At 40.7% G+C, this 25,461-nt stretch overlaps 1 protein-coding gene across 1 annotated transcript in view; it reads right to left on the bottom strand.

Annotated features, from left to right (window-relative positions):
* Nucleotides 1-25,461, bottom strand: part of LOC126145824 (maternal embryonic leucine zipper kinase-like) — a 393,633-nt gene that overhangs the window by 325,555 nt on the left and 42,617 nt on the right. Inside the window, exon 5 of the mRNA XM_049915586.1 lies at nt 6,051-6,157. Within this exon, the coding sequence (XP_049771543.1) occupies nt 6,051-6,157 (107 nt within the window). The remainder of the gene's footprint in view (nt 1-6,050; nt 6,158-25,461) is intronic.

Genomic DNA, 25,461 nt, shown 5'->3' on the forward strand with positions numbered 1-25,461 from the left:
AAAATCTCAGAGAGTACTGCACCTTGCAGAGGTAAATACAGCGAGCAAACAGCAATTGTCTGACGTGTGTGAATTTCAAATGCAACTGCTTGCACATCAGTAGCCAGGGGGAGTGCAGAAGAGTGGTGTGCATTATTGACACATACATCAAATACCCTCTTGGTCCTTTCTGCAGTCAGGTCATCCATAGATAGTGTGTGCAGCCCCATAGTATAGGGGCATCAGACACTTTAAAATGTGTTTCCTGCAAACACAAGCACAGGGGGCATTCCTGTGCTAGCAACTTCAGTTCCTCCGCATGCATCCTGAATCCATTAACGTTCCTCAGGAGGATGAGTGCCATTTATCATGGAGGTTGCACTTTCACTCTATTTTTTTGCCTGTAAAGGGAGCCTGTCGTGTGGAGGCTCAGCCTTTTTGCTCTGGGTGGACTTTGGAGCCACAACTATGGCTGTAGTAGTAGCAGCGGCACTGGATGGAGGACCAGGCTGAACCTTTGGAGGGACAGGGAGCTCTGCAACAGCAGCGACCACAGCCTTGTCTGATGGTCTGTGGGGAGCTATGGGCTTCAAAATAACTGCAGCAGAATAAGTGCACTGACAGACACTGACAGTAGTGCTGACACTGGCAACCTCCATTTGTATAGTAGCATCAGTTTTAGGAACTGGCTGTTTTAAGAAAAAACGCAAAGGACGTAGCAAACATCGCGGGTTGCATGGTCATATATATCTTTTTGGTCTCACCATACAAGATATACTTAGTTGTTTTGATTTTCTGTATCTTGATTTATGTAGTTGTGTAGTATTTCCCGGCAGTTTAGAAAATGCATCTCTGTGGGGAAAGAGGGGAACGCATTTTGGAAAGATTTTTGATGCACAGCAACATGTATGGTGCATATTTTTGTATTACGATACAATGCCTATTTTCAAATTATGAGAATATAACTTCAAATTCCACCAAAGACTACACATTAGTTTCCAAAGCATTGCAATGCGCTTTTGTAAGCCATATGATCTCGCCAGCCAATGACAGCAGATATTCAGAGCACCAGACACGTGATGTAGTCAGCAACATCACAGTTAAGTAGTGTGAACACACAAATAGGAAAAGTTAATGGTTTAAATTAATGTACATAGTGTAGCTACAAGAAAAGTTAATCTTTCACATATAATATCAGTCTTCTTAGTGTGTGGTACACTTTAAGATACATCACAGCAATGCGCCAGTAAAATTTTAAACCACAACATTAATGTCTGGTCTTCTGAGCTCAAAATTGTTCTGAATGGCTGGTAATCAAAATGTTACGTTTTAAATGAGAGTCAAATGCTCTGTGATTTAAGAAATTCATTGCACACACTCACACGTAACATGATCCATCTTGCATACAAGGAAATTTCCTTTGAAAATAACACTTTTCAAAGAACTATTTGCAATATTTTCTCATGACCTCTTAGATATGGATGTGTTTCAGCAGCTGCCAGAGTGTGCCAGAAAACAGGTGTTACTGCACGTGGACAGCTATGATGATGTAGGAGGCCTGTATGTTCGTACACATTTAGCATTAAGACATCTTATACAACGTCATAAAAGAAATAGGACATAAGAGGATACTCCAACAGCACAGAAATTTTATAAACCATACTAAAATGCATATTCCCAATGAAGTAGGCCCCAACCTGAATTAAGCTTTTCAGAGCACTTTTCAAGGTGCAAATTTTCTCATAGTACCCATACTATATTACCTCATCTTTGGTTCTTTATTATGGCATAATTCCACACATGCCAGAAGATAAAAATGTGCACCTGAAATTCAGTGATGAGCTGAAACTAGCCAATAGTGTGAAACGAAACACTTCATTTCTTATAAACTGACTGCATAGGAGGAAAAGGTTAATAAAAGCCACATTTATTTAACAAGCCGACAAAAGTAACTTCACTGTTGCGCAAGGCAATTAATACTAAACTGTCTAAAATGTAGAAATAAAATAAAATCAAAAACTGAAACTAATAACATATATTAGCCTTCCATAATTACACGAATGTATTTTATTTCACATGATAGCTCCAGGCAACAGAAATCTGTTTTGTTTTCATTTGATGTGTAAAATGTAAACAAAGAGGAAGCAGCAAAATCACTAAACATAAACAATGACCACTACCTTGCTACCCACTACAAAGCAGACTGCTCTGTCTATGGGCAAATCTGGCAGCTTGGGCACACCAGAAAAATTCCTTTAGCTAGCATAACTACTTCTTGCTACTGCTGCAGCCACACTTCAAGTAGCCAGAAGCGGGAGAGGGTACTGCTCACACACAACTCAAGTGCGCATGCACATGAGCCCGCTGGCAACTGTTCAAAATGAGCTTAATGTAAATGGTTGTGACGTCATGCTCATCGTAAGCAGTTTGCTACTAAGAAGTTGTCCTAAAGCCTTTGTCACATTTCACTTTTGGCAGGCGCTTGTGTTTGCACTATATTTTATCATAAATGACGCATTTTCTTTGCAACTTAAGTTTTATTCTTTCGTTTACATTTTATTGCTGCAGTGTTATTCTGCAGTAGCGGGATACAGTAAAATTCTTTATAAAGACTAACAGTTCTTACCAGTCAAAATTACAAAAATTTAACTAAAGACTAAAACAATGAAAAATTCCCAGAATTATGAAAAGTTCCCAGAATTCTAAAAAATTCCCAGGTTTTTCCTGGTTTTCTCCTGGATAAAACAATTCGAGTTTTTCCAGGATTTCCTGGTTGTCCCAGAGTGTATACACCCAGATTTAACTCCTGAGTCAGGCAGACTAGCTACAAAAGTCCACTTATTTGATCAGTTGTTGGCACTTAGCAGCGGCCACCCTTTCCACTGGGAGGACAAGAAGAAAATTTCGAGGGATCAATCCTGATCCCACGAGCAGCTAGGGAAATAAAAGTCCAACCAAACAGAGCCCTGTGTCCATAGATCTGCCTTATACAACTGGAGCGCGACAAGTTCCTCAGAGGTTGCCCACTACCAACTGTTCCACCTCAACATCCATGCATCTCACTGGCATGCAGCAAATCTTGAGATTTAAGAGTTTTTTTGTAAAGGTTTTTACCATCCTCATGATCTGGAGGTTCAAGCCAAGATCCTGTTGCCTGAGACACACAATGTTCCACTGTCACGCTGTGCAGTGGTTGCTGGAGCATGCCCAGAGCTTACAGTGACAGAGGACTGGCAGCACTTACCAGTCCCCAGCTCAGGAAGCATCGGTTTGCCAAGCCCGTACCCAGAAAGCAAATGCTGAGCCCCTGAGGCGTTTACCTGTTGTTATCCACAGTTGCCTTGGCACTAACAGAATTTTTCCTAACGTGCACAATATGTAAACTAATACATTTATAACTTAACCATATCATGAAAACGGAAGTTTCCACTCACCATTTAGCAGAGATGCTGGGTCACAGATAGGTGCAACAAAAAGACTGTCACAAATAAAGCTTTTGACCCATAAGGTCTTCATCAAAAACAGACAACACACACACATACATTCACGCAAATGCAGCTCACACACACATGACTAAAGTCTCATGCAACTGTAGCACAATGCGAGCAGGAGGAGGCTGGGGAGGGAAGGGAGAGAGACAGTAAGGTAGGGGTGGCAGATAGTGAAGTGCTACTGGGGAGCACACAAGGACGAGGTGGAGAGAGGGTAGGGCAGCTCTGTGCAGTTGGGAAGTTAGATGGAGGGCAGTGGAGAGGTGGAGAAAGGGGGGGGGGGCTAAATGCAAAAGGAGAGAAGTAAGAAGACTGGGTGCAGTGGTGGAATGAGGGCTGTATAGTGCTGGAATGGGAACAGGGAGGATGGATGGGTGAGGACAATGACTAATGAAGACTGAGGCCAGGAGGATTATGGGAACGTAGAATATATTGCAGAGAACTTTGCACCTGCGCAATTCAGAAAAGCTGGTGTTGATGGGAAGGATCCATATGGCACAGGCTGTGAAGCAGCCATTGGAATGAAGGATGCCGTGTTTGGCAGCATGCTCAGCAACAGGGTTGTCCACTTATTTCTTGGCCACAGTTTGTCGGTGGCCACTCGTGCGGACAGACAGCTTGCTTGTTGACGTGCCCACATAGAATGCACCACACTGGTTGCAGATTAGCTTGTAGATCACATGACTGGGTTCACAGGTAGCCCCGCCTTTGATGGGAATGGAGCAGGTGGTGGCAGGAGGATGTATGGGACAGGACTTGCATCTTGGTCTATTACAGGGGTATGAGCCATGAGGTAAGGGGTTGGGAGCAGGGGTTGTGTAGGGATGGACGAGCATGTTGTGTAGGTTCAGTGGATGGCAGAATACCACTGTGGGAGAGGTGGGAAGGATAGTGTGAAGGACATTTCTCATTTCAGGGCACGACAAGAGGTAGTCGAAACCCTGGCGGAGAGTGTAATTCAGTAGCTCCAGTCCTGGGTGGTACTGAGTTATACCAAGGGTCTCACCAAAGACTTCACAAACTGTTAATATCCTCCCAATCTTGTACAAAAACAAATCTCCTGTGCCTTACCATTCCAGTCACCCACCACCCCCCGAAGTCACACCAACTGGCCACAGAGGAGCATTCCCCTCATTCCACCATTGCATCCAGTCTTTTTACTTCTCTCCTTTTCCTCCATCTCCCCTCTTCCCACCTCTCCACTGCCCTCCATCTAACCTGTCAACTGCACATCACTGTCCTACCCTCTCTCCACCTCGTCCCTGCGCGCTCCTCAGCAGCAATGCACTGTCCACCACCCCTGCCCTACTATCCCTCCCCCTCCCCACCCTAGCCTCCTCTCTATCACCCCCACCCCCCCCACCAGCTGCCACTCCCATTATGCACTGGTGCTGCTGCTCGCAGTGTGGCCACAGTTGCCTGAGACTGCAGTCATGTGTGTGTGAGTTGTGTTTGTGCACACGCACGCACGCACGCACGTGTGTGTGTGTGTGTGTGTGTGTGTGTGTGTGTGTGTGTGTGTGTGTGTGTGTGTGTGTGTGTGGGCGCGCACGCCCTGTTTGTTTCTGATGAAGCCTTATGGGCCGAAAGCTTTATCTGTGGCAGTCTTCCTGGTGTGCCTATCTGCAACTCAGCATCTCTGTTATTTGGTGAATGGCAGCTTTCCTTTTCATAACATTACACTTCTTAACCAAGTTATCCACATTCGTAATCTTGGCTTCTAATTAATACCACAGAAATATTTAGTTACGGAATTACTTACCCCTTCCTTCCCCCAATGCCGTCAGATGTTGATACCTTACTTAACAACACTACTAAAAAAAGATTCCTATTTTTTAGTTCTGTACAGTGATTACTATTCACAGTATTAATAATGTGATGTCCTTTTTATAGAAAGGAATGAAAAGCTAATTATCATAACTAGTGGTAAGAAGCAAAATATGCAAAATGTCCCAATACTATGTCAATTGTCTTTTCAAGTAATAACTGGCTGTGTAAAAAAAAGAGAGCAAGTGTTGTTAGATTGTTTTTAAATATCTCTTATCCCCCCATTCCGGATGTTGAATGCTACAGATGTAAGTTCACCACACTGTGTTACTATTATGAACAACAACATTGTGTTTAATTAATTATTTTACTACTGAAAGTTGAGCCTGCAACTTCAATACAAAATCCAGTAATACTTTTTTAAAACATTCTACTGTGTGAGAATATTAATTTACTAATGCGGTCATACATGACCAAACATACCAACAACCAACACTGATTTTTGGCCTGTGATATCAGTCTTTTAAATGAAAGGAAATATACAAATAATTTACAAGGAAATTTAAGAAAAGTAATCAAAATTCAAATTGCTTATCAGATGTGGAAAATAAAGGGTTTTTGTTCCACCACTATTGAAGTGGGTCCTTTTTATGTACAATTTTAAAAATTCCATTGCCTTGGAAGTTAAATGAGTGGCACAAAAGGAACCACTTCAAAATGCAAAGAATTGCTACTAATAAAATCCGTAAACAATAAAATAGCACATGATTCTGAATAGTACATCATTTAGCAATAACTGGAAATATTTCTAACCAATATCTTCTTATAAAGGCTGTCAATAGTCTCGTCATCAAATGGTAGAAATCCACACAGCAATGCGTAAAGCAGTACACCCATACTCCAGATATCAACTTCAGAACCTGAAAAACATATCATCATCAATATTTAAAATAATTATACCTACATGTCTATACTGTGCATAACTAAAGTTGAAACATAACTAACTAACAGTGAATTACCATTGTAAAACACAAGAAGTTACAGTACTTAAAAGTTTTAGATTTCTTATTTTAATTTTAATGAAAAACAAACATTATTAGCAACAGCTGTTTTGCTATTCTAGTATTCTTGAATATTACAGTATGAGCTAATATCAGCATTGCAAAACTCTCTCAATAGATCCTATAAAGGGTGATACAGTTCAGAATTATTAAAAACTATTTTATTACTGCCTCAGAGCCATTAAAATGAATACTAGGTTTTGTGTGTGTGTGTGTGTGTGTGTGTGTGTGTGTGTGTGTGTTTGTGTGTGTGTGTAGGCGCGCACACGCATGCTCTTTTATAGGGGTGAATGTGACATATAAAAAACAGAACCAATGACAATTCTGAAGTGTAAGGAATTATTTTACAGTATAGGAGAGGTTAGGAAAACTGTTACTGTATGCCAGATAGTTCCTGCACAGTTAACATACACTTCTGAATGTTGAGGCTTACATATACAGGATATGCCTCCTAAAAGTTCTCAGGCACATTTTCTCTGGTGTTTTGGCAGATATTTGCAGTCTTGTTTTTGCAGTAAAACAAAATTGTTTTTTAAGTGGAATTTTACTTGTTCATTCTATAGAGTAGTCACAGGTTACTCTAGTCGATATGTATTAACAGGGACAGTAAAGCTTGAATAATAATAAGTACTCCAGCAGTGACTGAGTAGCACTGCTGCATGGTGGTTGCAATCAGTGCTTGCCATGGCAGTCTTGTCACAGCTAGAGCATTGCTCATTCTTTCTGTTTTATTGTCATTGTTAATACATATAGATAAAACAAATATCACATTATATTAAACTGGGACCATTCTACCAAATGGACACTTAAAATTCTGCTTCAGGAATCGTTTTGTTTGTAACAGGAAACAAACCAACACTTTCCATAGAGACTGAGCATCACATGAAAGATTCAGTAAAGGAAAACCAATATTTTTGAAAAACTTCAGTGCTTCTACAACTTTATTTGAGATAAGACAATGTTAGAAGCTGAAGTTGTTGTTGTTGTTGTTGTTGTTGTTGTTGTTGTTGTTGTGGTCTTCAGTCCTGAGACTGGTTTGATGCAGCTCTCCATGCTACTCTATCCTGTGCAAGCTTCTTCATCTCCCAGTACTTACTGCAACCTACATCCTTCTGAATCTGCTTAGTGCATTCATCTCTTGGTCTCCCTCTACGATTTTTACCCTTCACGCTGCCCTCCAATACTAAATTGGTGATCCCTCGATATCTCAGAACATGTCCTACCAACCGGTCCCTTCTTCCAGTCAAGTTGTGCCACAAGCTCCTCTTCTCCCCAATTCTATTCAATACCTCCTCATTAGTTATGTGATCTACCAATCTAATCTTCAATATTCTTCTGTAGCACCACATTTCAAAAGCTTCTATTCTCTTCTTGTCTAAACTATTTATCGTCCATGTTTCACTTCCACGCATGGCTACACTCCATACAAATACTTTCAGAAACGACTTCCTGACAGTTAAATCAATACTCGATTTTAACAAATTTCACTTCCTCAGAAATGCTTTCCTTGCCATTGCCAGTCAACATTTTATATCCTATCTACTTCGACCATCATCAGTTATTTTGCTCCCCAAATAGCAAAACTCCTTTACTACTTTAAGTGTCTCATTTCCTAATCTAATTCCCTCAGCATCACCCGCCTTAATTCAGCTACATTCCATTATCCTCGTTTTGCTTTTGTTGATGTTCAACTGCTCTTCCAAGTCCTTAGCGGTCTCTGACAGAATTACAATGTCATCGGCAAACCTCAAAGTTTTTATTTCTTCTCCATGGATTTTAATACCTACTCCGAACTTTTCTTTTGTTTCCTTTACTGCTTGCTCAATAAACAGATTGAACAGCATCGGGGAGAGGCTATAACCCTGTCTCACTCCCTTCCCAACCACTGCTTCCCTTTCATGTCCCTCGACTCTTATAGCTGCCATCTGCTTTCTGTACAAATTGTAAATAGCCTTTCGCTCCCTGTATTTTACCCCTGCCACCTTCAGAATTTAAAAGAGAGTATTCCAGTCAACATTGTCAAAAGCTTTCTCTAAGTCTACAAATGCTAGAAACGTAGCTGAAGATACAAATTAAAATTTGTACCATGGCCAAGAAGTGAGTCTCCTTGCTTACTAGGCGTGTGTGGTAGCCATTACACCACCTTAGCAGTATAGGTAACACAACTGCACGGACTACCCTAGTCCAATGCCCTCCCTAACACAAACTTCATTCATGTCCTCAGCTTATTTTCCCTTCTTACATAGTCACTATTTTTGAGGCTCTCTGGTACTAGAATAGATAACCAACACCTGAGGTACAGGCAGGATTTCCCTATTACATCTACAGCTGAGGTGCTATTACTAAACAAGAGAGCTTTGGCAATAATGATAATGTAAGGAAGAGAAAATATGCTGGAAACATGAACTGAAGTTTGTATTAGGGAGGGCATTGGACTAGTGCAGTCCATGCAGCTGTGTTACCTATACTGTTAGAGTGGTGTAATGGCTACGTAAGCAAGGAGACCCTGGTTCAAGTCCCAGCCATTAAATAAATTTTAATTCGTTTCTTCAGCTTCTAATGTTATCGTAGATAAAATTGAGACTCATATGTCTCAAGGAAAATTTAATTATACCTGATTTATTTGAGATGTTATTTAAGCATGCATGGATGAGAAATTTAGATACATAGTTATTTAAACATTTATGTGTGTCTCATTGAATCAGAGGTTAAGTAACAAACTACTATTCCGAAGGCATGAGTTCGTTACCCAGTTGCACCAACGATCCATAAGTCACTCATCTCTAATACAGGTGTACCCTGAACTTTTTTCCCAGTCACTTGGGATACTTCACTTCATAAGAAAGTTGTGATAAATGCAAGCTACAAGGGTAGCTGACACAACAGAATACATTCTGTGAAATCAATTTGTATTATATCTCAGGACCTGGCATGTTATTCACTTTCAATTGATGCGGTGGTTTTTCAATAGCAGAGATGCTAGTCTCTAGGTCATCTGTTTTCGAGCTTACGTGCTAATTGCATGATAATACCTCCATGAGTTCTGTACTAATGATTTTGTAAAAGCAAAATTGAAGGAGCAACTTGCTCTACAACAATAGCTGAAATGGAAAAAAATTGATTATTTATAGATATCTGAATAGAAGATAATGGGAGTGAGGCAGTGAAACATCAAATCATTTCAACAACGTCACTAAGTTGGAAACACTGATTCTTGTTACTGTAACTAGCTGTAAGAAAAAGTGATTGTATGTAACCTTTTTTCTAACATGGGAAAATTTCGATTTCCATTTGTGACATAACAAGCTGGAACAACCCCAATAACAATGATTGCTTCCCTGATGATTAATCATTTTTCTTCCCAGTAATTATGCTAATTATCATACTGTTGTGTACACTGTACATAGGTGATGTGTACCTGAGCAGTTGAAAAGCTGAAATGGACTTCACTCTACTCAGCAATTTACTTTCACAGTGCTAATTCCACAAGTATAACTAGTTTCCACTTAACAATACAAGGAAAGTATTGCTTCTGTTCACATAGCGGAAATGCCAAATGGTAGATAAGCACAACAAAAATACTGTCAAACAAGTAAGCTTTCAGCACAAACTTCTTGTTTGCTATCTGCGACTCAGCATCTCTGCTATATGGTGAGTAGCAACCTACCCTTTTCATAATATTGTCATTTTCCATTGTTCAAGCAGAATATTGTGTATTTTATTGATATCCCAAGCTGGACTTTCCACTGTTTAGTTTTTGCTTAAGGCATATTAAGCAGAAAGTACTGGTAATTTTGAGATTCTGACTAACATACAACTGTCAACGTCATGTCAGCTAATACACATTTGTAAAAGTAGTAAGGCCTTTTATTGTAAAGACTGGCATCCCAACTTTACAGAAATTTGAGGTAATTAACACTCAAAATTGCTTGCTGCCATAACTTCTATTTCCCATTTTACCTTGGGCTTGCTAAGTTCCACTTTTTAACATTGTACTTTTCTTGCTTTGTTTCTTTCCAAATCAGATGACATCCCTTACATTAAATCATTAATTAAGATTTTGAATAGTTTTCCATTATACTATAATATTTAAAAATTGTGCCAATACTCATGAGCTGAGTAACCTAAGTGAAGACGCTTAAAGTGAATCAGAAACCTTTTCTGTACTCCTAGATTACCAGATATCATGTAAAACAGAATTTTGTTAATACTTGTAGTCCATCCTAAATAGCACCTTATAATTTCTGAAATGACAATTTATTCATACGCCAGTTTCTAACAGTCTAACATCACTCAATGTGGGGCGAGGCTGTGCCCACTCCCTGTCAATTTAAAAAGCATGTAACATCCATGCTCCCAGTTTTTGCCCACACTACAGCTATGCAACAGTTTGTTGGCGGAAATATGTACACTTGCACCTTTGTAAACTAAGTAATGCTGATGTCTAATAACTTTCAAGTGATTTTCTTAATTCATGTTGATGAATCTTTTGACCAAATTGAGTAGGAAGCATTGACTATCATTGCCACTTCAACGAGGTATTTTTGAATGTTGTGAATCTTAATTAGTGAACTAAATGAGCCATTCCATTGTAATTTAACCCGAAAATTTCTACAGGAAAAGACTGCCTGTGAATTGTGACTTTTTGTAAATATGTACAGTGTTTTGTGCCACACTTAATTACTTTGTTCAGAGACTTGTTAGGAATACATTTGATTATTGGACAATGCTTCATTAATGTGTGTTTTAATTAATCTGTATCAATATTTGTGCCTGTGTACCATTTAATTATTTGTGAGCACTGACCTGATAGTAAGCACTAGTAATTTCACAAAGAATAAAAAATGGTGTCCAAACAATACAAGCCTGAACTAATAAAAATGTGAAAAACATGCAGCCTAAATTATAATTTTGACAACATTTTTTTGAGCAAACACCATCAAATATTCAGTAAGACTTTCACCTTCAAGACAACAAATGGACGCACTACCATGGAGGCAACAGACTACAGAAAATCATGTTGATGCTTTACAATACGGTGCCCATGCAAATGAGGCTTGCATTACAGTAGACATGTTTGTCAATAAACTCTCACGTGTGGAACAGTGACAGGTAGACTTTGCAGACTGAGGAATAATAAAATTTATGAATTTGTGGACAGGGAAAAAAATGACGGATTCACAGGCTGCTAGGCATAGCAAGTGGCTGGAATTTTTGCAATATGTCCCCAAGATCCTGATCTCAAACAAATTTTAAAATTTTCTTGATATCTTTATCTGTTTCCAAGATACAGAGGTTCAATGTTACCCTACTTCTACATGTAAAATATTCACATAGAACCCAGTGTGAGGTGGAAGTGCAGTTTATGAAGTGACACAGAACAGAGAACTAGGCTGTAAAGTGTCTCTGTTATCATTGGAAGGGTTGTAGTAACCCCGTGTCGCAGTACTGAAGCGTATGCAAAATATCCATTCCGAGATGTACAATCAGTTTTGCGTTATTTCAATTTCACATAAGTAAACTACTGAAGTATTACTGACAAACATAGTTCTTTTCATATGAGTGATGTGCCCTGCTGTGGCAGGGAAAATAAGGGAACCAGCAGAAATATGCTCCTGTTTAAAAGACTTGACTGAAAAGTCTGGTATCAGCTATCTCATTCTTCCTTCCTCAGCACTTTTAAAAATTCGGGTTTGTGAACATATTCACACCTTTTCACGCTGAGAGAGGAGGTGGTGGCCATAAGAAAGAGAGAGGAAATAAATACTGGATGATGGTTGTGATACATAAAGAGCCAAGGAGACAATGGCAGTGTGAGTAAAAGAGAGCCACTGTGGCAGGAGAACACAGTTGAAAATGACAGCAAATTACTAGGAAAAGAGCGAACAAGACAGTCCCACTGGGAGAGGAATAAACATAGGAAAAAGTGTGAGTGGGTGACAGCCAGCGATAATGAAAGCCAGAGTCCATGGCAATGATAATGAGGAAGAGAGAAATAATGACAGTGAGAAGAGACAGCAGCAGTGGGAAGAAATGAATGAGATAGTAGCTGTAAATGAAAGCAAGGGGGAGACAGTGGCGTTGAGAGCAGACAGTAGTAGGAGGGCAGAATGAAGGAAATTGTAGCTGTGAAACAGGAAACAAAGCTGTTAGAGAGACACAAAAGGATAATGACAATGAGCTGATAAGAATGAGTGAGTATGAGGAAGAGGAAGAGCACGAGTGACTTACAGCAATGGACTAGTGGGTGAGAGTGATTTTCAGTTATGGGAGCTTGTGGGACTGACAGATGAGTTGCCTGTTAATAAGAGTGTGAATACGTTCGCGTGCAAGACTTTTTGGGAAAATTTTTAAAGGTACTGAGGAACGCAGAATGAGGCAACTGGTACTGCACTTTTCAGAGTCTTTTAAACAGGAGCATATTCGCCTTTTTGTGCTCCAATAGGAGCATTTTTCCGCTGGTTGTACAGTATTGTGAAAAGATGATGGAAGCTTTTGGTGAGTCCAGAAATCCTGAGTAGTACGCAAGAAGTTTTGTTCTGAAAATAACGATAAACTGGAGCCTCATAGGTCTGGATAATAAACAGAGACAGTATGAAAAGAAGTAAAAAGTGTCTGCTTACTATTGAAAACGAAACAGAAGACATATATTAAAATGTAGCTTCTATGTCTGTTGAACTTAAAAAGGAAGTCAGTAAAGTTCAAAGTGTCAAACACAGTGTTTGTGTTGTACCTAATGGAGTTTCTTTCATTAATTGCAAAAACTTTAGTAATTTTGAATCATGTGGTAATATATGGCCACTTTATTTTATAAGCTAACTTAAGGATTTGCCCGAAACTGGAACGGTAATGAGAAACGTCTTTTTATATGTTGGTCCTTCAGAGAAAATTCTTACAGTTGGACAGCTGAATTTGTAGGATCATGTAATTCAAGGAAAGAGATGATGTTTGATGAAGCTGTGGTGTACAGGAAGGTGTCATTGCTGTGTGACTGTAGGAAGACACAAGATGACCTAGACAAAATTTCTAGTTAGTGTGATAAACAGCAGCTTGCTCTAACTACAGAAACATGTAAGTCAATACAGCTGAGTAGGAAAATCAAACAGGTTATGTTTGGGTACAGTATTAGTAGTGTGCTGCATTACACAGTCACATCGATTAAATATATGAGTGTAGCATTGCAAAGTGATATGAAACGGAATGAGCAAGTAAGTATTGTAGTAGGGAATACAAATGGTAGACTTTGGTTTATTGGGAGAATTTTAGGAAAGAGTGGTGCATATGTAAAGAAGACAGTATATACCGTATTTACTCGAATCTAAGCCGCACTCGAATCTAAGCCGCACCTGAAAAATGAGACTCGAAATCAAGGAAAAAAAATTTTCCCGAATCTAAGCCGCACCTGAAATATGAGACTCGAAATTCAAGGGGAGAGTAAAGTTTTAGGCCGCACCTCCAAATCGAAACAAAGTTGGTCCATTGTAATATGAGACACAAATTAGGTCGAATGAATGACGATACAGCTACAGTAGTTTGGTTCGCGTAGTAAGCTAAGCAGTTAGGCTTTACCAGGTAGCCATAGCTATGCGTCAGGCGCTCCGTCCATAATTATACGGGTACCCTTCCTTTTTCACGTGCTTCGTCTGGTTTGGATCGATTGCTTATTTTTCTTTGATCTTATAAGTGCCGTTCTCTTTGTTATAGGTGTTTACGTCACTCTAAGTTGAAAATGCATTACTGTACTGTGTCTTGCACTGTTTGTCGCATTCTGATAATCAGTGTTTACGGCCTGTCGCCGCTCGCGGCGTGGCTTGCTTTTGTGCGCACTACCGCCGCTTACAATTAAAAAAAGAAAAAGAGAGAAATCGTCTCATTAGCGAAACAATGGCAAGAGACTGCTATTTGTTGTTACTAACACTGCTGCTTTCTTTGACGATCAACAAGAACCAAATAATAGACTGCGTATGATAGAAGATGTTCTGAACGAGAGTTTAGCGAAAATTTTTCTGTTTGAAAATCTTTGCAGACATCTCTTTAGTACATAACATTCTGCACAGAAATTAGTCATCTTAGTTTTAAAAATCTAGTCAATTGACGTGCTTCATTTCTGACTATCACTATTAGGCATAAGAATAATACGAATATAAACATGAAATGATATGTATATTCTTCGGCGTTTGCTGTTGTCTCACTCTAGTTTCGTAGTTTATTAAGCGGACAGGATTTAAATGAGATAGCAGCAAACACGAAAGAATACATGGCAAAATGTTTATATACGTATTATTCTTATGGTGAAGAGAATACTGCATGTGATTCACAATTCATAAAAGTTCCTATTAGTAACCATCTCTTCTCATAGGTAGAAAAAATTCAGAACGTAGAGTTGGCCATATTGACAAACATCCCAAACAGTCTTGCCAGTCGGATTTTCGTAGTACAGTACATTGAAATGTTGCTACATTCGAAGACTAACAATACGGAATTTGTATTTACTTCGTTGGATAACGTATAAAAATGCAGTGGTCGAAACTCGGGGCGGAGAAAAAATTTCGTCTTCCATCGTTTTTTTTTTTATTTATTTACTGACGCAGAGGTTTTGGCGCCAGTATTTATCTTTGTGCCTGAAAAGCATGCATGTGAATCGCTACATATATTCGACGGCAGAAGTTAGTTGTGGCGGCACCTACCAACATTTTTCAGAACTTCCGCTTACTTTGCACTCGATTCTAAGCCGCAGGCGGTTTTTTGGATTACAAAAACCGGAAAAAAAGTGCGGCTTAGATTCGAGTAAATACGGTAGAATACTAGTGCACCTATTCTTAAATACTGGTCGCGTATTTGCAATCCCATCAGTTCGGATTAAAGGAAGACATCCAAGCAAGACACAAGTATTATAGAGATGCTTTGTGAACTCAAATGGAAATCCCTGGAGGGAAGATTATGTTTCTTTTTTCAGGAATGCTGTTGATAAGCTGACTGCACAACGATGCAGAACGATTTTACTGCTGCCAATGTACATTTCACATATGGACCATGAAGGTAAGATAAGAGAAATTTTGTGCTCATACGGATACATATATACAGTTGTTCTTTCCTCGCTCTATTTGCAGGGGGGGGGGGGGGGGCAGAAAAAGAAATGACTAGTAATAGTACAGGGTACAGTCTGGTATGCAATGTCTTGTGGTTTGCCGAGAATGTAAATAGATGTAGATGAAGATAAGAGTTTGAAGAATTATCACGGGAAGAGAGCAGCAGCCGATTTTTGGTGAGTTTTGGGGTGGCAACAGCTATGATTCAAGGATATGTAGTTTTATAGGTTTCTGTCAGTACTGAATTAACAAACCTATGTACTTGGACATAGAGTTGGGTAGTGGATCTATAAGGGGCTATCAAATGCAAATTAGACAGATGGGAAATAAGTAAGTAAACTGTTTATTATATCAAAAGCAATCTTCCTAACTGTTAATACATTTATTCACTGTGAGAAAAGATGGTGAATGCCTTCATGGAAACATGTCTGTGGTTGCCTACAGAACCATGATTATACCCAGGTATGTACCTCTTCATCAAAAGCAAATCCAACAGCCATCAATGTCTTTCTTCACGACTATGGAAATAGCATGGAGAGAGATGCAGACTGTATGGTTGGTTGGTTTGGAGAGCAAAAGAACTAAATTGCATGGTTATCAGTCCCTTTTTCCTGAGTCACAAATGCCTCAGATTAAAACCATATCCCAAAGGAGGGTAGAAGGTGCTAAAACAATATAGAAGATGGCCTGGCCTGGCTGATCACAAGAATAAAAAAGGGCAAGTCTGCCCCTCTCTAAAACATTAAAATCTCCAGCCTAAAAACATAAGGCAAGAGAAACACAGACTGTACAAGTATGAACACAAAACTGAACAGACAGCACCAGAAGGAGTGAGGAAGAGTTAAAACAGAGGTAGGGTGAAGGCCTGGAGAGAAAGCCAGATGTCCACCCTTAGAATGAGTGATAAACCCCCCCCCCCCCCCGAATCAAACGTAAGACTAGTTCAGCCATTGAGGCATTGTCACCTAACACCGTAGGTAGTGCATCAGGAAGGTTAAAAGTCTAACTCAGGGCAGCTAAATTTGGGCAGCCAACAAGATGTCGAACACTGTCAAGAGGGAACCACAGCGACACTGAGGCAGGTCCTTGCAACATAGGTGGTGACCATGAGTCAGCCAAGTATGGCCGATGCAGAGCCAGCCATACAGTCCTTGAAAGAGGCTTGCTTGGAGGACTGCCACCCATTAAACATCTCCTTTACCAAACGTAACTTGTTCGGCAATGTCAGGGAGTGTCATTCTGTGTTCTAGAGCCGAAAGGTTTATGGCATAGGACCGACCTGAGATCAGCCTCCAGTGTGCCGATCTCCATAGTCAGTTTACCAGTAGCCTGTTTGGCCAGCCTGTCAGCAAGTTCATTTGCCAGGATTCCGACATGTCCTGGGGTCCAGATGAACGCCACTAAACGTCCACGATTTTCAAGGGCATTAGCCATTACCAAAGGATGGTGAAGGAAGCAATGGTCAAGAGCTTGTAGGCTTCAGCAGTCACTACAGATGAGAAAGTACTCACCTTTGCAGCAGCAGATATGCCCAAGGGTGCAAGAGATGGCTAGCAACACAGCAGTGAAAACACTGCCGGCATCCGACAGAGAGCATTGTTCAGTATGTACAGCATGAACATAAGCGAAGCCAATGTGACCATCTACCATCGAGCCATAAGTGTAGAATATTTCTGAGCCCTGGAACTCACCGGGAGTAGAGAAAAATTGGTGGCAGAGGGCCTCAGGAGGAACTGAGTCTTTTGGGCCTTGTGGTAGGACCAGAAGAAGTTGTGGCCAAGGACTATGGAGGTGTACTTGGGTGGTCCCGGAGGAAAGGTGGTAGAGGGAAAGACTTGAGTTCAGTAAGAAGGGACCGGACACAGACTGCAATTGTAATCCCCAATGTGGGCCACCATTGCGGGAGATGGATCGCCTTGTTAGGGCAAAGGAGATGGTAATTTGGATGTTGAGGTGAGCTACAAACGTTGCAGTATTATTTGCAAGTAGCTGTTGCTGTCTGATCTGTAGTGAAGGAACCCCAGCTTCTACGAGTATTCTGTTCACTGGGCTCATTCGGAAAGTTCCTGTCACAAGTCGAACTCTGCAACGGTGTATAGGGTCCAGCAGCCGCAATGCTGAGTGATGCTGAACCATACGCCAGGCTCCCTTAGTCAACATGGGGCTGCACAAGAACTTTGCACAACTGCAACAGTGTAGGGCGATCTGCACCCCAGTCAGTGTGACTCACACAGCAAAGAACATTAAGATGCTACCAGCGCTTTTGCTTAGGCTGATGAAGATGGAGAAGCCAAGTTAAATGAGCATCGAAAACCAGTCCTAAAAAGTGGTAAGTCTCCACCACATTAAGTAGTTGGTCATCGGGGTAAAGTTCTGGATGTGGGTGAACAGTACGATGATGACAGAAGAGAATCTTGACGGCTGAAAACTGAAAGCCATGGGAGAGGGCCAATGACTGTGCCTTTCATATGGCTCCCTGCAGTTGACGTTAAGCCACACGAATATTATATGAGCAAAAGGAAATGTAAAAATTGTCAGCATATAAGAAGCGTGATACTGAAGACTCTACATCTGCTGCAAGGCCATTAATGGCCAAAAGAGTGGGGTGCTCAGTACAGATACCTGCAGGAGGGGGGGGGGGGGGGGGGGGGGGGGGGGAGCGCTGGGGGCTGTGTGAAGCACCAAGCACTAACTCTAACTCTGAAGGTGCATGGGAGCAGGATCAGGAGGCCCCAATTGTGCAATGTAGTGAGGATGTGATGTCACCAAATGGTGTCATAGGCTTTCATCATGCCAAAAAAGACAGCAATAAGGTGACGACGGCAGGAAAAGGTCGTTCGGATGGCAGACTCCAGGTAGACAAAGTTGTCAGTGGTTCAAGCGACCTTGGCAAAAGCTTGCCTGGGACAGAGCCAGAAGGCCCCAAGACTCAAGGAGCCAACACAACAGCTGGCTCTTGAGCAGCTTGCACAGAAACTTGGTGAGGTCAATAGGATGATAGCTATCCATATCTTGTGATTTCTTACCAGGTTTTAGCACTGGCACGTTGACACTTTCTTGCCATTGCGACAGGAACTTGCCATCGCTCCAGATGCAGTTGAAGACAGCAAAGAGATGGCGCTGGTAATCCGCTGATAGATGTTTAAGCACCTGGGGACCGACACGGTCTGGGCCAGGGATGTGTCCAGACAGTGCAAGGGCACTGATAAATTCCCACTCACTGAAAGGAGCATTATATGGCTCAGACTGGCATGTAGTAAAAGACAGGTGGTGATGTTCCACCCACTGTTTTAGGGTATGAAAGGTGGGATGATGACTCTCAGATGGATAGGTTCAAGAATAATGCCCCACAAAATGATCTGCGATTGCATGTGGGTCAGTAAAGGTAGGTCCATTTGCGAAAATTCCCAGTATACCTGCCGGGGTCTGGTATCCATAAAAGCGCTTCACCTTACTCCAAACCTGGGAAGGAGAGGTTCGCATTCCAATGGTGGAGACATATTCCCAACACTCCTGCGTCCATTGTTTGATTAGTTGATGGACCCAGGCACAGAGCCTTTCAAGGAAATGAGGTGCTCCAGGAGCAGGTGCCACTTATGACATTGCAAAGCCTGTTTATGGTCTCTAATGGCCACTGTGATTTCCAGCAACCACCAAGGCACTGTCTTCTGCCGGGTGCAACCTGAGGAGCAAGGGATTCCTGATTCAGCTGCTGAAACAGCAGTAGCAGTAATATTCTGGATCACCTCATTGATGTTGCCATGCAACCAAGATCCAATGGTGGTAGTATCCCAGTCTGTCATGGTAAGATGTCATCTGGGCAAATGTCCAGATCAAACTGAAAGATCAATAGTAATTGGAGCCTGCCAGAAGCATTGGTGTGGTGGGTCACAAGGATATCTTTCTTGGGAAGGCTTCACTGAGTTCATCTCAGGAACTGATGACAACCGTGAAGCCCTGCGACCAGCAACTTGTGGCTCCTTCAGCCACAGGCTGGTATCTGGCTTCACAGCAGCAGAAACCTCGGAAGGCACATCCTCAAGGGAAGCTACGATTTCTCCCTACTAAATTTCCATATTGTTAGAGCCCTTAAGAAAGTCATTCACGGTCATTTATCTGCTTCAGATGAAGAGGTGTATATCTGGGTACAATCATGACTCCGTAGGCAACCAAAAAAAATTTTTCCATGAAGGCATTGGTCATCTTACCTCACAGTGGCATAAATGTATTAACAGTTATGGTGATTAGTTTGAAATATTAAACAGTTTATTTACTTTTTTTTCCATCTGTCTCATTTTCATTTCACTGCTCCGTATGTAATCATAGGGCTGGAAAAGAAACTTCTTCAGAGTTATGAAATGCTTTTGCCTGCTCCCAGGAGTAACACCAGTGTTTCAGTTTGTTTGTGATGACGAAGGAAATATGTTGAGCAAAGAAGGAATAAATGGTATTAATAAGCAAAGTGAGAATAAGGAAGACAAACCTAGTAGGGAAGAGCACTATGCTAAGTGTCAGTTAACTGTAACTGAGAACAGATTGGATGATTTAAGATGACAGTTTTATGCGAAAAAAGGATTAATGAGGATATATTACATGAAGAACACAGAGGTAAGTGACAGTGAAATATGACAATCTGTGGTTTTGGCTAGTGTTCAGGGTACACCTGTTAAATGTTTACTGGACTGTGGGAGTGAATTAAGATGAGTTTCACAAGCATTTTTTGAACAAATTAAAGACTAAGGAGGGGTAATGATGATCAATGTTTCAGGAATCAGAATTGTATGTGTTACTGGAAAATGTCTAAAATTGTTATGCAAGAAGCATTATTAACTGCTGAATTGGCAGGACAGCAGCTACGAGGACACTTGCCTTGACCACAGATATGATTTTAGGTACAGAATTTTTATGCAGATAGAATGTCAATATGGATTCTGCTGCAGATTTTCCACCGAGGTACTTAGCCATAGGAAGTGAAAGGACTGAAGAGTATGGGCTGATTGACAAACATTTAGTAGATGAAGATGTGATTGTTACTTGTAATTTAAATGAAGTTGATGAGGAAGAACTCAGGAGTGATGAATATGTTGATTATTTTGTTGGGGAAAAGGATGCTTTGTTGGGGAAAAGGATGCTTTGTTAGTAGAAGAGGAGACACTTCCTAGTAAGCTGACAGAAGTAAGTAAAAATGTGAATGAAGTTGGATATGAAGTGTCCGAGTCTATCCTAAGAAAGTCAAATAAAGTTCAAAATTTAGTCACAGAAAGTATTCAGAAAAAAGCTGTCAGTGAATTATCTAACCAGTCTTCTACATCTACATCTACCTCTACATCTACATGACTACACTGCAATTCACACGTAAGGGCCTGGCAGAGGTTTCACCAAACCACTTTCAGTCTATTTTTCTACCGTTTCACTCTCCAACAGGGCATGGAAAAAACGAACACCTAAATCTTTCTGTGCAACCTCTGATTTCTCTCATTTTATGATGATAATCATTCCTCCCTGTTTAGGTGGGTGTCAACACAATATTTTTGCATTCATAGGAGACAGCTGGCGACTGGAATTTCTTGGAAAGATCTAGTCGCAATGGAGAATGCCTTTGTTTTAATGATTGCCACCCTAATTTGCATATAATATCCAGGACACTCTCACCCCTATTTTGCGACAATACGAAATGAGCTGCCCTTCTTTAAATATTTTTGGTGACCTCTGTCGATCCTATCTGGTAAGGATCCCATACCACAAAGCAATACTCTAGCAGAGGACAGACAGTTTAGTGTAGGCACTCTCTTTAGTAGGCCTGTTGCATTTTCTAAGTGTTGTGCCAATAACACATGCTTTGGTTTGCCTTCCCCACTACATTATCTATGAGTTCATTCCAGTTTAAGTTGTTTGTAATTCTAATTCCAAGGTATTTAGTCGAATTGACAGCCTTTAGATTTGCGAGATTTATCGCATAACTGAAATCTGGAGGCTTCCTTTTAGTACTCATGTGAATGGCTTTGCAATTTTCATTGTTTAGTGTCAACTGCTACTTTTCTACCATACAGATACTTTGTCTAAACCATTTTTTTTTTGTTTTGTTTTTGATCTTGGCGTTGGTGGGGAGGCTTGCGTGCCTCAGCGATACAGATAGCCGTACCGTAGGTACAACCACAACGGAGGGGTATCTGTTGAGAGGCCAGACAAACGTGTGGTTCCTGAAGAGGGGCAGCAGCCTTTTCAGTAGTTGCAGGGGCGACAGTCTGGATGATTGACTGATCTGGCCTTGTAACAATAACCAAAACGGCCTTGCTGTGCTGGTACTGCAAACAGCTGAAAGCAAGGGGAAACTACAGCCGTAATTTTTCCCGAGAGCATGCAGCTTTAGAGAGCTGCATCAAACCAGTCTCAGGACTGAAGACCACAACAACAACAACGGTGACATTACTACATTGTAAATGACAGCATCATCTGAAAACAATCTAAGATGATTGCTTCAATCATTTATACAGATTACAAACAGCAGGGGGCCTATAACACATCCTTAGAGAATGCCTGGTATAACTTCTGTTTTGTTTGATGACTTTCCGTCAATTACTATGAACTGTGACTTTTCTGACACAAAATCATGAATCCAGTTGCAAATTGCATAACTGAGACGATACTCCACAGGCATCCAATTTTATTAGAAGCTGCTTATGAGGAACAGCATACAACACCTTTTGGAAATATAGAAATACGGAATCCATTTCACACCCCTTTTTGATAGCGCTATTTACTTCATGAGAATAAAAAGATAGTTGTGTTTCACAAGAAAGATGTTTTCTGAATTTGTGCAGACTGTGTGGCAACAGATCATTTTCCTTGAGGTAATTCATAATGTTCAAACACAATATACATTCCAAAATCCTGCTGAAAATCGGTGTCAAGTGATATGGGTCTGTAATTCACCACATTATTACAACTACTTTTCTTGAGTACTGATGTGACCTGTGCAACTTTCCAGTTTAAAGTACTGGTATTTCGTCAAGGGAGCAGTTGTCTGTATTAAGTACGGAGCTATTATATCAGCATTCTCTTAAAGAAACCTAAAAGCTATTGAGTGTGGACCACAGAACTTGCCTTTATTAAGAAATTTAAGCTGCTTTGCTACACCAAGGATATCTTATTCCAACTTATAAATGTTTACAGCAGTTCATGATTAGAATTCGGGAGTACTTACTTCATCATCATTGGTGAAAAAATTTTGGAGAACCATTTTTAGCAGCTCTGCTTTAGTGGCACTGTCATAGGTAACATTACTGTCGCTATCGCACAATAAACGTATTGATTGTGTCTTGCTGTTGGGGTAATTCGCTTACAATCAGAATCTTTGAGTTTCCTGCCTGATTTCGAGACAAGAGTTTTGCTGTGGAAACTATTAAAACATCTCGCACTTAAGTTTGCACTAAATTTCAAGTTTCTATAAAGCTTCATCTATCTTGAGGATTGTGTAGTGTTTTAAATTTGGCACACTTTTTCCGTTGCTTCTGCAACAGTGTTCTGGCAGTTTTGTCTGCCATGCTTGATCAGTGCCATCTTTTATTAATTTATTTCACAGAAATCTCTCCATTGGTGTTGATACTATTTCTTACAGTTAAGCCTCATCTGGGCTATGCTTACATAGTCAGTTCGGAAGAAATGTAGGCTGTCTCTTAGGAAGGAGTCAAGCAAAATTTTATTTTATTTTTAAATAGATATATTTTGTGTTTACTTTTGATGAGTTTGGATGTTATGGTATTCAGTCTTGTTGCAATGACCTAGTTGACACTAATACCTGTGTCCATCATAATGCTCCCTATTCCCCCTAGGTTGTTTGGTGCTAAGATGTCAAGTATGTTTTTGCAACCGTTTACACATCTGTACTATTTGTTCAAAATAATTTTTGGAGAAAGCATTTAGTACTGGTTTCAAACACACATTTTCACCAATGTTTTGAAGTTAGATTGAAGCCACCACCAGTTATAAATGCATCAGTGGGGTAGTAGCTATTTGAAATGATACTCAACTCAAGTTTTCTTTGAACTGCTCAGAAACTGTATCATCTGAGCCGGAAGTAGGAACTCATTATTGGTTGTCAAGTATAGCCTCTACCCATATAATTCATAGGAATTATATATTTAAATCTGACTACAAGATAAAACTACCTCTAGCAGCAACAAACATGCCTCCACCAACTGAATTTAATCTACACTTTCTGAACACCATTGCACGTCCTTAGCAAAAGCTTTGGCTTTAGCCGGGCTTCATTACCTGTGACAATTTCTGCTTCAGTGTCTTCTATCAGCACCAGAAGCTCTGGTTCTTTCACAACAGAGCTACAATAATTTACTGGTATAATACTTATGGCTTCTTGGTCACCCCTTGACTTGTGTTTGACCTGCACCTACTAACACTAGAAATCTTTCTGTTCTTTCCAGAGACCCTCTAGCACATAAAAAACCTCTCAGTCCACTCCACACAGCCTTCACTAACCATGTGTAATGGCCTCCTGTGTGTAGTGGACTCCTGAACATTGATGTGGAACATCATACCCTACCATCCTATCGTGCAAGTCAAAGAACCTGCAGCCTACACGGTCACAGAACAGTCTGAGCCTCTGATTCAGACACTCCATTTGCCTCTGTAACAAAGGTCTGCAAACGATCCTGTCGATGCTACAGATGCTGAGTCTGCCTTCATCTCACAAGCAAGACTGGCTGTCTTTACCAACTCACATAGCTGCTGGACACCAGAGAGAATCTCTTCTGATCCAAAGCAACACATTGTTAATACATTAGTAACCACATGAGCAACACACATCATTAGTACCAACATGAGATGCCACCTTCACAGTGTGCTAGTCATGGCATCCAAGAAGACGTTGTCCACATCTGGGATCACTCCCCCTGATCTGCACACAGAGTGCACACTGGACTACTTCCTCTCCTTGACAGCCACATCCCTAAGGGGGCCCATTACGTCAGAGCTCCCAACCATCAATAATCCCACCCTTTATGACTGCCCAGATCTCGCGGGCTGCGAGGATTCCTCTAAAACAAGACAAGCAACTGCATCTGGCTCAGGATCATTATTAGCCACAGATAGCACCTTAAACCTGTTTGGCAGATGAACCACACAGGCTTTTCAACCCTCCACCTCCCTCTGGAAAGTCTTTCCTTGCTGCTAACCTTGGGGTAACCTCCAAGTCAATCACAGGTAAATGATCAACCTCAGTGCAGGAGCAGTGCTGGAGCAGCCACAGTAGTGGACCAACTGAGGGCTCACAGGCAACAGACAAAAGCCAGCACTGCCTGGAGCTGCCTCTATTAAGTGCACAAACACACAAGAACTTTAAGAATTAAACTAGTAGCACAGAATAACTTGAAAATAAGTCCCTCCTGTTAAATGCTCATAAAAATAATTCAAAGACAAATGCTGTATGTGCCTGTGCTGTTGCATAAATGGAAGCAGTTGTCTTGCTGACTGTCTAACCAACACTGAACTGTTCTGACAAAAACAAATGCCTCTGGTGGTACAAGTGGCAGTACTCTAGACTTCTGTGCTAGACCCTTCAGTGCTTCTGTACAGAGCATGGATATATGTTGGAGAAGGTCTATTCAGTGACTCAATTTGGGAAAAAGTAGCAATTTTATGCAAAAACATTTTATCCTGATGGGTGAAAAGAATGGTGCACCGAAATTTATGAATCATAAGAGAAACATGGGAATGAATTAAGACGTAACTGTGTTTTGGATAACGTGTGCAATGAAAATAATAAAGTGGGTGGCAGTGAAAGTGAGATGGAAAAAGTACCACATGAATTAAGAAACCAGTAGATAAATGAATGTGTGACCCTAGCAGGATCCACATCCTTTGCAAATCATGCTTAGTGAGCACAGGGCTCAAAGCTATGCTGTGCTGTTTTCAAAATTTATTTTCCCCACACTGCATTCTTGTTCTACTGTCCTATCAATCTATTAAAAATTTTCTTTAACTGTTGTAGCTTTCGACCATAAAGGCCTTTGTCAGCAGTAGACATACACAAACACGCACACGCACTCACGCAAATGC

Source organism: Schistocerca cancellata, chromosome 1, assembly GCF_023864275.1.
Source record: "Schistocerca cancellata isolate TAMUIC-IGC-003103 chromosome 1, iqSchCanc2.1, whole genome shotgun sequence".
NCBI classification, from domain to species: Eukaryota; Metazoa; Arthropoda; class Insecta; order Orthoptera; family Acrididae; genus Schistocerca; species Schistocerca cancellata.